Source organism: Grammomys surdaster, unplaced genomic scaffold, assembly GCF_004785775.1.
Source record: "Grammomys surdaster isolate TR1022 unplaced genomic scaffold, NIH_TR_1.0 257, whole genome shotgun sequence".
NCBI classification, from domain to species: Eukaryota; Metazoa; Chordata; class Mammalia; order Rodentia; family Muridae; genus Grammomys; species Grammomys surdaster.
The window spans coordinates 5,970,301-5,988,278 of NW_021604698.1; the positions used below are offsets into that span (position 1 = coordinate 5,970,301).

The window sequence follows — 17,978 nt, forward strand, 5'->3', positions numbered from 1 at the left end:
AACAAAAACCAAACAAACAATAAAACACATAAAAAAACCAAAAACCAAAAACAACCAATCAACCAAAAAAAAGCCTCCAAGCATCGCTATTGAACATCTGAATTATATACAGTGCTACTCAAGACATTGTTTAGAGTTAGACTCAATTTCTAAGTCTGCACCGAACAATAGGACCAAGTAATTACTCAGTTTTAAAAGTACACTTTATGAATGAACACAAACATGAAGGGGCTATACAGTTACTATTAGGCTGTAAAAAGCTACTTGGAAAGAAAGATTAGTCTTTCTTTTAAAAGGTTTATTTAACTACAAAAGGTCTGTGAGCCAACTGAATACTAAACTGAATAGTACCTGCTCTGATTTTAGAAATCACTACCCACATGGAATCTTACTGCAAGCATAAGTGTTACAAATCAAGTTAGAGAAAAAGTAGATTAAAAAGTAGATTAAAAGTAGACGTTACTTAAAACAGTAACTTTACCTGATCATCATTTTCATCTGAAAAGGTTATTGATGTAAGCTTGTAGTTATTCTTCAACAAAAACTCATTGACTAGGAAGTTGAGAGCTCTCTTTTCAAGAGGTTTGATTGGCTCCTGGAAGCAAAGTAAAAGACAGATGGGAAAATGTGAGCTTTGCCCCTTCAACACTTGGGTTGTACCGAAGATAACTGGAGTTGTCACTCACCCACCTGAATTTCAGGACTTGATTTGTAATTTTTTCGTTCCTGTAAAGGAACTTCATGTTCTGGTGGGATAAAATGAGATAATATTTTACTATTTTATATATTTAAAAATAGTCCAGCTACTTCTACATTGTAAAAGTGGGAAAAGGCTCAAAAAGTTTTATGTACACCACCTGCAGCCTTTGTTAGGTTGGCTCGGAGGGCCTGAATGGTCTCCTTGGCTTTCCGTAGTTCAAACTCCAGGACTGGACAGGGATTTGGATTAAACACACATAGGCATCCAACCAAGAAAAGGGAAACAAAAATAAAAAAATAAAAAGCAAAGATGGGTATGAAAAAAAACACAATTTGTATTGAAAACAGAAAGCATGCAACCTTTATGAAACTTGTGAACGCATGCAGCAGAGTTGATTTGCAAGCAAACTGGTGATCATTTTCCATAGTTTTAGCAGAATAGGGGTATATGTTCTAGCTGTCTGACAAGGAATACAGCTATTAAAAATACAATACTTTTATTGAGATAATTAAAAATTTAATAATCTGGGTACTTCTGTTTTAGCCAATCTGGGTAAGAAAATGTAATGCAATATTTTTGGTTAACATAATTTTGGAGGAAGGAAGGTAAAAGTTATATGAAAATTAACTAACAAGCCTTAAAAAAAGCTACTTAAGTTACTTTGAAATGTACTGTTTCGAATGTTGTAACTGTAGAAACATTAGTGGCTAGACTGCTTGTTGAGAGTTACATTTAAATGTGTAACAAATGGTGTAGTCTATACATTTTCCTCCAAGGATGCATTTTTTCTAAAAACAAGCAGATAGGTTAAAGACACACATAAAAAGGCCTAAATGTTTTAGTTCTTTTCTCATTTAGCACCAAAAATTGAAATGACTTAATCCTAAAGCAAATATTACATACATACCAATCACCTCTAAAATAGCTGTGTGAGGTAAAATTAGGTAGAATTTAAACGTTCTAATAGGTCTTCAAACAAATTATTTTCTTTCAGGAGAGATTAATAAACTAAAACTTTCTCCTCCTATCACAGTCTGATTGTAAGACAGCACGAATGCTGGGAAAATCTCTTATTAAGCTTTGTGCATTATTTATCACGAACAAGATTGAATTGCATGTATCTTAACTATGAAGTTTTCTTAAAATTCATAGTTATTGTGCAGGAGTTACTTCTGTCAATTAAAACTCTGGGGAAATTAATTGATCTTTGTCACAGATGGTAATTACAGACTTGCATAAAAACTAAGGAATTTAATTTTCATCTTAAGAAAAGCAACTTTGCCCTGACTGGTAGAAAAAAAAAATGAGATGGGATCAGATATAAGAAAACTTTTAATAATATATGGAAAAATTAGGATTCACTCAGTTTGCATGTGTTCAATAAAAACTTAGGATGTAGCTGAGTCACAGCTATGACAGCCATTTCTTTTGATCCACAGTTTAGCTGCAGCAGCGATGAGAGCACAGCTAGGATGGCACCGAGTCACTGCGTGCCGTCGGTAGTCAGCAAAGCTGATCTGCAAGCACTTCTGTGCAGCAAAGCGAAGACATTTCCCCTGAACTGCAATTCCTTGAAGCACCTTAAGAGGTTTTGCTAAAGTCCGATTATATACATAACTGAATATGTTTATGTAGAAATTTGTTCATTTAAAAAAATTGAAAATTCTATGAAATTTTGAAAAAAAAGTACCTAACTAGACTATGTATAAGGTAAAAGTATACATATTGTGCTCTTGTTATCACTTAAAATTATCCAAAATAGACTACAGAACAATTGCAGATCAGAAATGCCCTACACCAGAATGACAGAATAAAGGGGGAAGGGAGGGAGGGGAGGAAACTGGTTAAAACACAAAGTGGGAAATGCTCAAATTAAACTGGTGACCAGGAACAAAACAAAGAGTGAATAGGCACAGAAAGCCAGAAAACCCATGTCAGACGGCAAGAATGTATAATTTTACAAACATCTATATACATATTGCCAAATGTCATTAGAAGATACCAATGCTTTGAAAAGACAGACTTCCAAAATGAATTCACTCTGCTGCATGTTTCTTAGTAACAACACAGGTTCTAAAGACAGAGTTTTATGCTTGAAGCTATAGCACATCTCTATAAAAGGTAGAACGTAACCAAGCAAATACAGATTTGGGAGAATTTATAACTTTTTTCCTTAAAAGTTTAAAATTTGATTTTCTGGCAATTTTATATATGTATACTTTGTATTTTCTTTCTCTCTCTCTCCCACTGTCAAAAAAGTTTCTTAATGCCACACAGTACTTATACATACATGAATTTGTCTCCTAAAACACTGGATTTGGAAGTGCAAACTGAATACCCTGTAAGGAGATAAACTTTGTGGGACAAGTTCCAAGCAGTTCTTAAAATCACCATTCTTTCTAAAAGCATATGAAGGGGCGCGTGTGTGTGCGTGTGTGCGCGTGTGCGTGTGTGTAAAATGCTGTAGGAGCCAACAACCAATCTACTCATTCTACTTGCCCATCCCACACTGAAGTGGTCTCCTGAGATTAAATGTAAAACTACAAACATGCATGCATATTAACAGCATTTGTTACAGTTTTATGGTTGATAGTTTTAACATATAAGTCAGTATTAGCAATGTTAAAATCACCCCAGGTCCCAGCCCACAACAACTATTTTACAATGCTTGTTTTCAACTTAACTCATGCCTACATGAGACCCTCCCAGCCTTCAGGGAAGAAAGAAATCCTTGCCCTCACTGTTCTTTCTGTTCAGATTCCTCTATCACTTATCTTCAAGTGGGTTTCTCTCATTATCACCCTTGGGCTTTTTCTCAGGTTACCTAACCCATGACAGGCATGCCTGTGGCTTTGATGATCACAATCTTAAAACTCTTTCACCAAATACATTCTTATTTCCTGGACATGCCCATTTGAATGTTTCCTAAGTTTTGAATTTGGTCCTAACTGAACTGCATCATCTCCTTCTCACACCTGGTCTTCCTTAGTAGTCTCTCTCCATTTCACGGTACACCCATCCACTGAATTAGTCTGGAAGCCAACTAAGAGAAACCTGAAGATTACTTTCACATACATGCTGTCTTTATCCTGCCATCAATTAGTGTCCATGTCATACTGATTCTAATCCTTTAGTAACTAACAATTCATCTCGACTATCTCTGTAACTGCTCAAATATCAAACTTTTATGACATTATATATTAATAATTACTAATACTATTAATACTAATTAATATGCTAATATTAAGATATTCAACTATCAAAGACAAATATTCTGCAGAAAATCTCATCTTTCTAGACTTTCCTACCCAGGAGCCCCATCCCTGCCCTGTTAGTTTGTGAAACTAACACTGTCATGAGATACACCTTTGGAATCTGAAATCTACAAAAATTTAATGAACATTACCTTTATTTTTAACTTACATATAACCACCCATTACAAATTTTTTTTTTCCTATTTCTAACACTACCTTAATTTCATGGTAACAAACTACAGGTAAATCAATTTCACTAATGTTATATCTAACCTTGTTGAAATACCAATCCAACTTTAAATAATTATCTAAATATAAGATTCATATATCCAGTTCAATATAAGAAGATAAAAATCAAAGGTTCTGCTAATAGAAAAGAACACACATATACACTTTTTTGTTTGTTTGTTTAAACTTAGGGAGATATACAAAATAAGAGAAATTGGGTTCTCAGAAAAAATTCCTGGCCAGGAATGGTGACATATGCTTTTAAACTCAGCATATAGGAGGGAGAGGCAGGTGGATCTCTATGAGTTTGAGGCCAGCTTGGTCTACATAGTGAGTTCTAGGACAGCCAAAAGTATCCTAGTGAGACCCTGTATCAAAAAAAAAAAAAAATAGAATAAAAAAAAATCTGGCTCTCTCTGTATGTATGTGTGCTTGCAATTGCAGCACTCAGAAAGCTAAGGGAGGAAGATCAAAAAGTTGAGGCCAACCTAGTTCACATAGATTTGTCTCAATAAAACAAGCAAAACAGAGAGGATACTAAGGCAATGGGATACATTGCCTTGGCCATTAATCAAGAAACAGCAAAGCCGGGATGATACTAAGCATTTGTTATTCAGGGTATAGGGACTGACGACTTCACAGGCAAGATCTGAGAGTCATTTTAGAAGAGAACAACACACCACTTGGAATACAGATGAGTATTCAATAAATATGTGCTGAATTGACCAACAGTGACTCCTTTCTCCAGCATTTAGGAGGATCTTTCCCTGAAAATTAGCAAGCAAGCAGCTTTGTATCTCTTTGGATTGCATCAGTGTGTGAACACAGAAGTTTTACTCTAGCAGGCAGAAATGCAAGAAGAAAACTAGCAACTCTGATGTTAAAAGATAGATTTTGTGAAGCAGGTTCTCCTGTGTGAATAACTGTGTACACAAACTTGTGTGTCAAAGTACAAAGACACTTGCTGCATGTAAAGGGTAGAAGATAATCTCCATGTTGTTTTTAGGGTGTGATCCATCCTGTTCTCCTGAGTCTCTTACTGGCCTGGAGTTCTTCAAGTGGGCTAGGTGGACTGGCCAGAGAGCCCCAGGGCCTCTCCTCAGCTCTGCTATTACAGGTTTTTAATTTTGGTTTTTTTTTTTTTTTTTAAAACTGAGAATGAAGCTTGTGCAGTTCCATTCAGGTCCTTATGATTGCAAGGTAAGCACATTATGGGCTGAGTTATCTCCCAGCCACAGTTCTAAAGTGATCAAAGCCCTTGTCATCAATTCCAAAGCAATCTTGCAACAAGGAACAAATTCCTTGATGGCAAAAATTACTTCTCACTTCTATGTTCAAAATGCATAAAATAAGCTAAATATCAATTCAAATATCATGAATCTATCTTATCTTTAAAAAAGCTTTAGTCATTTGTTAAGGAAATCAGAATTCAGCTCACTTGTTTTGACATGTTAGTATCAATTTTATGTATATAGTTCAATGTGTGAATAATTGTGTACGCATGCTTGCATGTGAAGGTACAAAGACATGTGTATTCATGTGAAGGCCGAAGAAAATCCCATGCTGTACAGTTCAATTTAAAAGGTATAATTCAATGAAAAAAATGCCAACTATAAAAAGCTTCAGTCTTTTACCTCTTTGAAAATAAAGTGACTAAGTTAAATTAATTTCATTTGGGAAAAATGAAATTCTGATATCCATAAAAGTGTACACTTTTTCAGAGGTACAGCTTATACTAACAGACATTGTAGGCTTTGGAAATAAAACTTTTTTGTGTTCTGTTACTGGCAGATCTTTGAAGTATCATTTTACTAGTTTATAAATTAAAGATTTCATTACTTATTTCACAGGACTGTTAACAATATTAAATAAAATATTTTCTATCAATACTGAGCAGAATGCCTAACATTAGGAGTCTTCCCCTAAGCCTGGAGATAGGGCTCAGTAAGAAAGCATATGAATGAATCCTAAATCCATCTATTCAATCTCTGGGGATGGGGGTGGGATGTCTATAAAAAACCCTCTACAGGCAGATGTTTAACTTAGCAGAAAGGTGATAAGAAAATAAATATAACATCTGTCCTATAAATATCAACAGCTGTTCAAGTGTGGTGATGCTTGTCTGCAATGCAGTATCTGTGAGGTAGAGGTGGGAAGATCAGGTGTTTAAAGCCAGACTCAGCTACTCAGTTCAAGATTAGACCGGGCTATCTGAGACCTGCACCATTTAAAAAAATAAAGATAAAAATAAAATAAATAAATAAACAAAATTAAAAAAAAAAACAGCAAACAGTCCTCCTCACCCCCCCACCCCCCAAAAAAAACCCATCAACAGCTACTTAAAGGTTAGAAAAGATCCACATTAGTAAGATAATTGATTCTGGATCTGTGTTATATATATTATTGAGGGTTCTATACGATCTAATAACAGACGACAGGACAACCATCTTTCCTGAATCATGGTCTTTTGATTCACTTTTATTATTTTTATCTTTTTTTTACTAGATATTTTCCTTTATTTACATTTCAAATGTTATTCCCTTCCCGGTTTCCCCTCCGGAAACTCCCTATCCCATCCCTCTTTCCTCTGCTTCTATGAGGGTATTCCTCCACCCACTCTCCCACTCCTGCCTCCCCACCCAGGCATTCCTCTACACTGGGGCATCAAGCCTTCTTCAAAGGACCAAGGGCCTCTCCTTCCATTGATGCTCAATAAGGCCATCCTCTGCTACATATGCGGCTGGAGCCATGGGTCCTTCCATGCGTACTCCTTGGTTGGTGGTTTAGTCCCTGGGAGCTCTGTGGGGTCTGGTTAGTTGATATTGTTGTTCTTCCTATGGGGCTGCAAACCCTTTCAGCTCCTTCAGTCCTTTCTCTAACTCTCCACAGGGACCCCGTGCTCAGTCCAATGGTTGGTTGCAAGCATCGGCCTCTGTATTGGTCAGGCTCTGGCAGAGCCTCACAGGAGACAGCTATATCAGGCTCCTGTCAACATGCACTTCTTGGCATCTATAATAGTGTCTGGGTTTGGTGACTGTATATGCGATAGATCCCCAGGTGGGGCAGTCTCTGGATGGTCTTTTCTTCAGTCTCTGCTCCACACTTTGTCTCTATATTTCTTCCTGTGAATATTTTGTTCCCCTTTCTAAGAAGGACTAAAGCAGCCACACTTTGATTTTCCTTCTTGAGCTTCATATGGTCTGTGAATTGTATCTTGGGTATTGGAAATTTTGGGCCAGTATCCATTTATCAGTGCGTGCATACCATGTGTGTTCTTTTGTGATTGGGTTACCTCACTCAGGATATTTTCTAGTTCCATCCATTTGCCTATTGATTCACTTTTAAATTACTACAAATAATTAGTTAAAAAAAAACCCAAATCTTTGGAGAATGTGATTAATTTGTTAAAGCCTCACATGTTTGGTTCTACACAAGACTGAAAACCATTTTCTAGAATAACATATTCTTTCTCTAAGGAAGATGAAGCTATTCATCAGCATGTCAGCACAGTACAGTAATAAAAAATGGCTATCTCCCCAAAGTTAGAGGTAGAATATATTATTTAGATTAAAAACGTAAGATCAAAATCGTCACATTCAAAATGTTGTTGTTGTTTTAAATATTTCTGTACAGGTGTTTTACCTGCACAAATGTCTGGTACCATGTGCATTGCTGGTGCCTGTAGAGGCCAGAAGAGGGAGCTGGAACCAGTGAGATGGGAGTTATAGACTGGACTGCTGTGAGCTGCAAAGTAGATATTGGGAATGGAACCTGGGTCCTCTGGAAGCACAGCCAGTGCTCTAAACTGCCGAGTTAACCCTTCAGTTCCACATCCTACTCTTCTTTGTGCCAAAGTGTGGAGGATGAGGTCCACTCCTCCATCAGGAAGCAGCTGGAGGAGAGATTACTAACCTTCTCACTCACAAAGAAAGATGAATGGCCCAAAGTTTGTTTCTTAACAATGCTTTCTGCAAATTAGAAATCAAAAATATCTAAATAACAAGAAACTCTTTGTTCAGGTTCAAACTAATGGGATCTAATTTCAAGCGCAAATTAAGGAACATAATTAAGGAACATAAGAGTTGTTTTTTAACATGTAACTATATACATGTAAAACCTGTTATATTGACTCTTTAAAAAAACTAAACAGGGTCTTGAGGCTATAGCCCTGTATTTGGTTCCCAGTCCAGCAACCTAAGTAGTGGTGGGATACAACTGTAATTCCAGCACTTACTTGGGAGGTGGAGGCAAGGAAGGTCAGAGTTTAAAGTCATTCCCAGTAACATACTGAGTTCCAGAATAGTCTATGATGCATGAGGATGAACCCATCTCAAACGACAAAAATTCCCTTGAAATTCACATATTTACTATATAACATAAAATATTTTCTATGTAATTATATAACAATGCTACTGTACCAATGATACAGTAGGATAAACCAATCCTGAGTTTATTCAATTAACCTACCATTTGATTTGCTAATTTAGACATTAGAGATGTGACCTATAACGTTTTTCCTTTTTCTCATTCTCTTTTTATGGTTAGGGTCTCACTGTGCAACCTAGGCTAGTCTTCCATCTAGGGCAATTCTCTTGCCTCAGCTTCCAAGTGCTATAGTATAGTGGTTAGCTGCTATGGCTAATTTGATTTGCCGTTTTGATGATTGTTGCTAAATTATGCTCACAACAAAGTAGCCGTAAAGAATAAGGTCACAAATTCTTCCAGTGACCTTTTCATTAAATTAACATTACTATTATTTATACTGTTGAGCCTTCTTAGTTTTGGTTGAACTAAAAACAATCATTCCACTCTCCTCTAACTTACGTAATACTGTAATTTTTTAAATATCAAGTTTCTAGTCTTAGGCAAGGAATGGAAATCACATATTGCAATGGAATTTTTAATTAGGTCAAACCTAATCCTTCACATCAAGACGTAGCATACAGTCTAATTAATTGTGGGCTCTGTTGCGAGGCTATTTGGATTTGAAAACTTCTTCCTTCCACTGCTCAAGTCTAGTACAGTCTCTCCCAGGGCCTTAGCTTCTTGTGGGCAGGCAGGCGATCTACCACAAGGAGACAATAAGCATCAGTGTTTAGACGGGAGCAAGCAAGGTCCTTCCAGAAATTATTTATTTAATAACTCATTTATTTATTTTTATTTTATGTGCATTGGTGTTTTACTTTCATCTATGTCTGTGTGAGGGCGTCAGATTCCCCTGAACTGTAGTTACAGACAGTTGTGAGCCACCATGTGGGTTCTGGAAATTGAACCTGGATCCTCTGGAAGAGCAGCAAGTACTCTTAAGCACTAAGGCATCTCTCTAGCCCCAGGAATTAATTATTTTTATTATAATGACTATAGTAGGTCAGCATTGTGTAGGCTTTTAACAAACTTGTCCCAGTTAAGTGCGGGGAAGTCTGTTAATAATAACAGATGTAGATCCAGTAGACTCATTCTGCCCTCCCTCACAGCTCTGTCTACCTGTACGGCCCTACTGTTTCAGGAATGGCTACATTCTACTCAAGCTTAAATCCTGCTTTCAATGTCTTGCTCTTGGCCAAAGTCTTATAAAAACAATTCCTATAGCACTAAGTAGAATGACTTCAATGATAGGAAGCCATAACCCTGAAGAACAGGACATTTGCACTCAAAGCCATAGTTTCTCCACTGGCAAATTCTGTGATAGATTCTGAGGAAATTTTCACTGGCGTCAAATGGTACTGACAGAAACAGTATAAAACAAATTGGTTCCCAGAAGTCCCCACAGATCCAGAGGTGACTGACATGTATCTGGAAGGACTGGTGAGGAAGTGGGTGGGGATAGGAATGGAGGAAACTGGACTGAGTAAGCAATTAGAAAAGGTATTATTCTAATAGGGTGGGCAGGGTTCTGGAAGACCCTGTTGAACCAGATACCATCGTAAAATCAAGAATTTCTGGAAACAACTGTGAGAGTTATGGTGTGTTCACAGAAATCAAGGCAACATTTAACCTAATAATCAGAACAGAGATATTTTAACTAGCTTTGAAAACCCCAAAGTTGTACTGATAGAAAATTGTCAATGTTAGCGTTGGCTGGGAGTATCAAGGGAATGAGGCTAGGGTACAGTTAGTTACCTTTGAACTATGCAACTGATAACATAAAACTGTTTTTACAGCAGTTGTTAACAACAGCTTGCTACAAGAAAAGTTCAGCAAATTGTAGGTTTATATTAAAACTCCTAATGCTATTGTGACAGAAAGCTGGGGTATCTCCAACGTAATAAATTACTAGTAACACAACTTTGTATAATCATTAGGTATTTTAACATTAGAATGGTAGGAGGAAGGTAATTCCTCCGGTCATGTCATTATTTCTGGACAGTGAAAGACTCCATCAAGTCTATCTCGCTCGCCTCACTCACCTGCCACCCTCTCGTCAGTCTCCCTGTTACCGTCGTCTGAATATCTTGCAAAGTCTAATGAGTCAAGAGTACTAATGCTCCCAGCTCGATCTATAAAAAAAGAGAAAAGTAACAGAACAGTTTTTTCTTTTTACTTATTTGCAAAATAGGAGATTATAATTCAAATACTCATATTTTCATTTAACAGAACTATAAGTCTAAGTTCTAGAAGTTATATTAAACAAAAAAGATAAAAATGTTCAAACCAGCTCAAGTACTTTAGGTAATTATTTTTCCCTACTGAACTATATGTCCCACTTGTGAAGCAATACATACATAGAGCATATTATAAGTAGTACAACCAGCCAGAATCTGCCAACCAACCAAACACTCCAACCAGACAATAGCCACCTTCCCCAAACAGTTATCTGTACTCCCATCGCAAAGACTTTGTAGATTTAGTCTGGGCTAGATAATTGTTGACTGAAAAACATAAAACACTGGAAAAAACAGACCAAATCTAGCCTTAACAATCTATCATATACACTGGTTATCATATAGACCAAAGTGATTTGGTACACAAGAACAGCAAAGAATCATCCAGTCCCAAGAGGAAATATGAGCAAAAAGGATCAATTCTAAGGAAGCAATATGTGACAATCAGGACACAAAAGATTTTAAAACAACTGTTAAATTATATTTAGTGAATGAAAGTGTGTGGTTCTAATAAGGTGTCCACTATAAGTCTCAGGCATTTGAAGACTTGGTCTCTAGTTATGGTCATTTGGGGAGGCTTAGGAGGTGTCAGCTTGCTGGAGTTGGTACATCATTGGATACAGGCTTTGAGGCTTCAAAGACCATGCACCATTTGCAGGGACTTTCTCTCTGCTTCCTGTTTGCTGTACAAGATGTGAAGTCTCAGCTACTCTGCAGCCACGTCTGCCTGCCTGCTGCCACTGTGCTATCCCCAATGGTGATGGACACTTATCTATTTGAAACCTTAAGCCAAAAATAAACCCTTTTTTGCACAAGTTGTCTTCGTCATGATGTTTTAGTACAACAACAATGTAGTAAATTCTAGCAGAAGAAAACAGAATATAGAAAATACCAATGAAAATTCTAGAAAATATCAGTAGACTTGAAAACCAAATACATCATACCAAAAGTTCAATGCAGAGTGTAACAACAGAATAAATACGACAGAGGAATAAATTTAGAAGTAATTACAGGGATGGTGAGATGGGCTCAGTGTATAAAAGCACTTGCTGTCAAGTCTAATGACATGTGGCCAGTCCTTGGGCTCCAGAAAGCGAAGAAGGAACAAATTTCTTTAAGTGACTTCTTAAAGGGCATGTGTACATAAACATATACAAATGAGGATTTAAAAAAGATTAAAGAAAGTATTCAATATGAAGAATAAAAAAAAAGAGTACAACAAAAAGTAACAGAATTGTTTCCATGTTAAAAAAAATATGTTTAAGTTATATAGAAGTGGAAGCAACAACAGGTAAAACAGGAGATTGGGCAGACAGATTCAAAACATGGGACACCAATAAGGACAGAGTACAAAAATGTAGGAATATCATAATCAAATTGCTGAAAACCAAAAGAACAGAAAATATTAAAAGTTGGGAAAGAAAAACAGCCTACTCACATACACAGTGTAGGATCATGTGTGTAGGATCAATGAATGCATTACAGATGCATTCATTTGTCAAAATTGATCAGACTTAGGTTAGTATCTATACTATATAAAGAACTTAAACAAACACATAAACTCCCGAGCATCAAGAAAACAACCTAAGTAAAAACGGGATCCAGAACTAAGCAGAGGGTTCTCAAAAGATGGCTAAGAAACACATAAGAAATGTTCAACAGCTTTAGCTAGCCATCATGGAAATGTAAATAAAACTATAGTGAGATTTCATCTTACCCCACTCAGAATGACCAAGATCAATAAAACAAATGACAACATATGCTATTGGCAAGGATGCAGGGAAAGAGAACACTTATTCTTTGCTAGTAGGAGTGCAAACTGGTACAGCTATAATGGAAATCAGTTAGTTTGGTAGTAAATGAGGAAGCTGGGTCTATGTCAAAATCCATCTATACCACTCTTAGGCACATATCCAAAGGATTCTACATCTTATTACAGAGACACCTGCTTACCCATGTTCACTGGTGCTTATTCACAATAGCCAGAAATAGTCAGACAGCATAGATGTCTACCAATAGAAGAACAGATAGATAATGACAGTGTGGAACATTTAAACAATGAATGTTATTCAGTTGTTAAGAAAAGTGAAATTAGCTGGGTATGGTGGCACATGTTTTTATCCCAGTACTCAGGAGACAGAGGCAGGTGGATCTCTGTGAGTCTGTGGCTAGCCTGGTTTATTTACAAAGAGAGTTTCAGAACAGCCAGGAGCTGTTATACAGAGAAACCAGGTCTCATCTCAAAAAACTAAAAAATTAAGTAACTAAGCAAGTAAATAAACAAATAGATAAAATGAAATTATGAACATTTCAGGTAAATGCATGGAGCCAGAAAAAAAAATCATCGTGAATACAGTGCCTCAGACCCTAAAAGACAAATATTATATGTTTTCTCTTATATATGGATGTCAGTGTTTAATATGTATGATACAATCCAATAGTCACAGAGGTTAGGTACCTAGTAAGGACTAGAGAGTGGCTACAGGAGCAGAGGCAAGAGGAGCATGTGTCTCCTAAAGAAAGGGAAATGGAGTATATGAATATATTGTTATGAAGAGACAAAAGGAAGATAGACTAGGAAGATAATAGAGAGAGGTATGAGAGAGGAGGGTACAGTGTGAATGTGGGGAAGGACAACTACTACTAAAGGGCACTTGAAAACCCATAGGAAACCTACTACTGTACACATATATGTATATACATGTATGAAAGAAACCTACCTCTATGAATGTAGGAAATTATATATATATGTATGTATGTATGTGAAATAAATCTAAACGGAGTCATCAAATATAGGTGTAACATGCCTTATAGATACCTTATGTCACCAAGTAAAACCTCCAGTGCCAGCAATGAGTCACATCTTGTTGAATTATTGGTCAGGAAAAGTTATCAAGAGCCAGTTTAGGAATATAGTAGGCACTAAGCAAATGTGACAAAGACTAATTACTTACAAAAACATGTCTGTGAGGCAGAAAGAAGCATACTTACAGGAAAGACTTTACTGCTACATATAGTAAGGTATTTTAAAGTCAAATTTTATTATATAGTAGAAAAAGCTGGGGGTAAATTCTAAACAGGGTCACTTTCTTTTTCAGTAATGCAAACTTTTGCTAATTATAAAGAGGGTTGGAAAGAATTGTTTTGGACGGAGGAAGTAACTTTGAATAGTTAACTGGCCAGCCAGCCACTTCAGCTTTGTAATTATGGCTACTCAGGAGGCTGGGTCAGGAATTCAAAGTATGCCTCTTCCACAGAAAGAGATTAATGGCTACCTGGTAACCCAGAAAGATCCTGTCTTAAGGGAGGTTGGGGGGGGTGGAGAAAAGGAAGGAAGGAAGGAAGGAAGGGAGGAAGGAAGGAAGGAAGGAAGGAAGGAAGGAAGGAAAGAAGGAAGAAAGGAAGAAAGGAAGAAAAGGAAGGTTGGAGGGTATATAGCTTTGTGGCAGAAAGCTTGTAGCATGTGTGGGGTCCAATAACTATTGGACACGGGGTAGAGGAGAGGGAAAAGAGTTAAACATAAAAGTCTTTAGACACCAACATGATCAGTAACTTTATAATAAAAAGCTAAAAGTAGAGTTATTATCTTCCAATCTGTAGCCAAACTGATTTAAAGTGAAATTAAAAAAAAAATCAAGAAAGAAACACACATAGGACAGAAATTAATACCTAGACTCTATAAAAAACTCTAAAAATTAAACACCAAACAAATTACCAAGTCAACAAATGGGCTAATGAACCAGACAGATAGTTCTCAAAAGCAAAACAAAAAAATAAGAACAAAAACAAACAAACAAACAAACAAACAAACAAACGTGACCAGTAAATATCTGAAGAAGTGATTAACCTCTTTAGTCTTCAAGGAAATGAAAAATAAAAATTGTTTGGAGACTGCATTTGTCTTAGTGAGAATGGCTACTGTTAGGGCTTAGAGAGATGGTTCAGTAGTTAAGGGTCTCTATTGTTTCTGTAGAGGACATAGGTTGAGTTCCCAGCATTCACATGGTGGCTCATAATCATCTGTAACATAAATTACAAGTGTCTGACACCCTCTTCTAACTCTACAGCAACCAAGCATACACATAATGCATAGAATACATGCAAGCAGAACACAAAATAAATAAATTTAAAAGGACAAAAATTTAGAATGGTTATTAGCAAATAAGACCAGCAGATATTGGTAAGGATGTGGGGAGAGGAAGCCTTATCCACTACTGATGGAAAAGTATGCTCATACAGCCAGTATGGAAGTCAGTGTGGAAGCTCCTAAAAAATCTAATAGTGCTATCCTATAACCCAGCTGCACCACTTGTGGGTATGTAAACCTGAAGTACTGTCAACACACCATAGAGATCCTTGCATAGTCACAGTTATTCTATGCTAATCATAACAATACACACACACACACACACACACACACACACACACAAGACAAATATTTGTAGAAAGAAAACTAAAATCATATCTGTAGGAAAGTGGATGAACTGTAGTTCACTATGTTAAATGAAATAATCCCGATTCAAAAAGACAAATACCATATTTTCTCTCATCCATGGTCTTTAGATTTAAATTTATATATGTATATATGGGCTATATGTGTATAAAAAAAGTAAAACGAAAGTAAAAAGGGGACCATGGTAGGCAGAAGAAATTCTAAAGGGCAGTAGGGGAGAGGGAGTAATGGAATACATGTGACATAAAAGCAGAAAGGAGGACAATTTAGAGGGAGGGAAGAGACTAGAACAATAAGAGAGAATTGGTGGACAGCGAGGAGAAGGGAATGACAAATAAAGTATGGATGTATGAAATTCCATAATAAAACCCATTACTCTGTATGCTAAAAAAGTAGGGACAGTGAGCTGCCTCAAGTGGGTAAAAGTGTGACAACCCAAGTTCCATCCCTGGAACTCATGTAGAAATGCAAAGAGAAAATTAAAACCTGCATACTTGTCCTTTGGTCTCTGCTTGTGGGTACATACAAATACAGATTAAATAAATAAAAAATAAAAAATTAATTGTATTAATTCTCTTGCATTGAGGCTTTCCTACCCTTTGGCATTGATGCCTTCCTCCATCTATTTTTGAAAGTTCCACATGTGCCTTTTTCTTTGTGACAACTATGATGTTTATATGTTTTCCTCTCTACTACATGCTAATTCATTTCATACTACTTATTTGTCTGTTTGTTTGTTTTTCAAGACAAGGTTTCTCTGTGTAATCCTGGCTGTCCTAGACCCTGCTCTGTAGACTAGGCTAGCTCCAAACTTAGAGATCTGCCTGTCTCTGCTTCCTGAGATTAAATGTGTGCACTATGACAAGTGGTTTCATGTCATACTTTTCGATTTTAACTATTTTTGCCAATATTATATACCTTGTGCATAGGACTACTTTACATTTGTATCCTAGCAGGAAGAAATTTATAAATCGGTGTTATCGACAGTAACTAATAATGGTAAAGTAGGGGAAAAATAAAGTAAGAGGAAAGATAAGAGGACAAGATCAAGCATGGAATAAGGGTAAAACTGGTGGTTCAGATGCAAGTTCAAGTATGAGCTAAGGTAGTACACAAATACAGAACCAAGAGATGGCATAAATTACATAAAAAATCTGATGACAGCACTTTGAGCAATCTCATACCTTCACAACAGGACTAGCAGGTTTTAAAAACAAACTGACTTGTAATTTTTGAAACGGGCAAGACAATTTTGAAGGCTACACCCATGCTTACAACTTTGTTTTATTCTTCCTGTGGCTGAACCATGCATGTTCTGTCACCAGAAATACCACATGCAACTGTGCAGCCAAGTTCCTTGATCAATAAGCTAATTTGGCCTTCTTAGATGATTTGATTGAGTATAGTTGATTATGCATGGATCTGGCTGGTAGTTAATGTAGAAACTCACAAATGATCAAAGAATGTCAGTGGAGAGCAAATGAGAAAACTATATTATACATTCTCCACCCCACTGAAGCCTCAACGGACTGTTGCAAAAGAAGGGATTGGAAAGATCCTAAGAGCCAGAGGTTAGGGAGGACCAAAGCAAAGCAGTGTCTTTTAGACAAGACCAGAATGAACTCACAGCAGCTGTGTTGCCCCGAACAAAACCACACAAGATCAAGCCAGTCAGCATTCCAACACGGAGCAGGGCGGGACTCACAAGTCCACGCAATTACCTGGGGAGCCAGAGAGACAGTTGATGGCTTCTCAGGGAGAGTCAGTTCTTTTAGGGCATGGCCTGTGGTAGGGTAACCATGCTCCAGTGAGTATATGGGCAGCATAAAGGACTTGGTGGGTTATTTAAAAAGAGGAGAGGGAGACATGAAGAAGATGGGTGAGTTAGGGGAAGAAACAGAAGATGGATATGATCAAAATAAATTGTGTTAAGTTCTGAAAGATTTAAAAAACTTCTATTAAAAGCATGCTTGGTTCCCTGTGGAGGCTTAGCTGATGATCCTGGATTGCTACAATCACATGCACTGTGACTGTGGCAACTGTCAGTTTAGTGCTGTGCAGTGTGACTATCTTGATGAAATGGGAGTGATGCTCCTGTAAGATTATCCATATCCTCCCACCTCAAAATGGTACAATGCTTTCTCAATTCATCCTTTATGTTATCAATGTTGTATCACCTCACTTGCCTTCTGTGTTAATTGGCCATTTTGAGTGAAGACATACTCTGAATTATTAGTTATTTTACTTTTTATCATATGCTGAAAAAATCTAACTTCTGCTGAGCTGTGTCTTGAAGCAGAGATAATATAGTAGTTGTGTCTTAAAGAAGACATAATATAGCAGCTGTGGTAAAAATCAATGTTATGATAGAGACCTAAGTTCAAATATTAGATCTACAACTTAAATGATAAAATATGAAAAGTCCTCACTTTGCAATTAGTAGTCATCCTGTCAACAACTCCCCTCCCCCTGCCATACACACTAGGGAGATATAGCACAGCTTCGTCTATCATATGCAGGGCCTTAGGTTTAATCCTCATTCCTGAAAAATAAGAGGCAGGGGCTCCAAACTAAGTGAAATGACTGTATTAAATCATTACTGTCGTCAAATCAAATACAAAAGAACTAAAGGCTATGATGTAGGTTAAAACTAAGCCTGGGAAGTACATAAAGTACTATATATAAAATAAGTGACAATTTGAGTCTCAGTGAGATAGTTTGTCAGGTGACAATCATTCGAT

General features: G+C 36.8%; 1 protein-coding gene across 7 annotated transcripts in view; it reads right to left on the minus strand.

The window, feature by feature from the left end:
- Positions 1-17,978, minus strand: part of Relch (RAB11 binding and LisH domain, coiled-coil and HEAT repeat containing) — an 83,423-nt gene that overhangs the window by 63,661 nt on the left and 1,784 nt on the right. For 6 of the 7 annotated variants that reach the window (XR_003712395.1, XM_028775594.1, XM_028775597.1 and 3 more), the window contains exons 2-5: positions 10,590-10,679; positions 858-929; positions 691-746; positions 482-595 (exon numbers count right to left, since the gene is read on the minus strand). Coding sequence is in view for 6 of the 7 variants with exons in the window: in XM_028775594.1 (XP_028631427.1) it covers positions 482-595; positions 691-746; positions 858-929; positions 10,590-10,679 (332 nt within the window). In the remaining variant the exon portion in view is untranslated. The remainder of the gene's footprint in view (positions 1-481; positions 596-690; positions 747-857; positions 930-10,589; positions 10,680-17,978) is intronic. The other variant, XM_028775598.1, reaches the window with a different exon arrangement.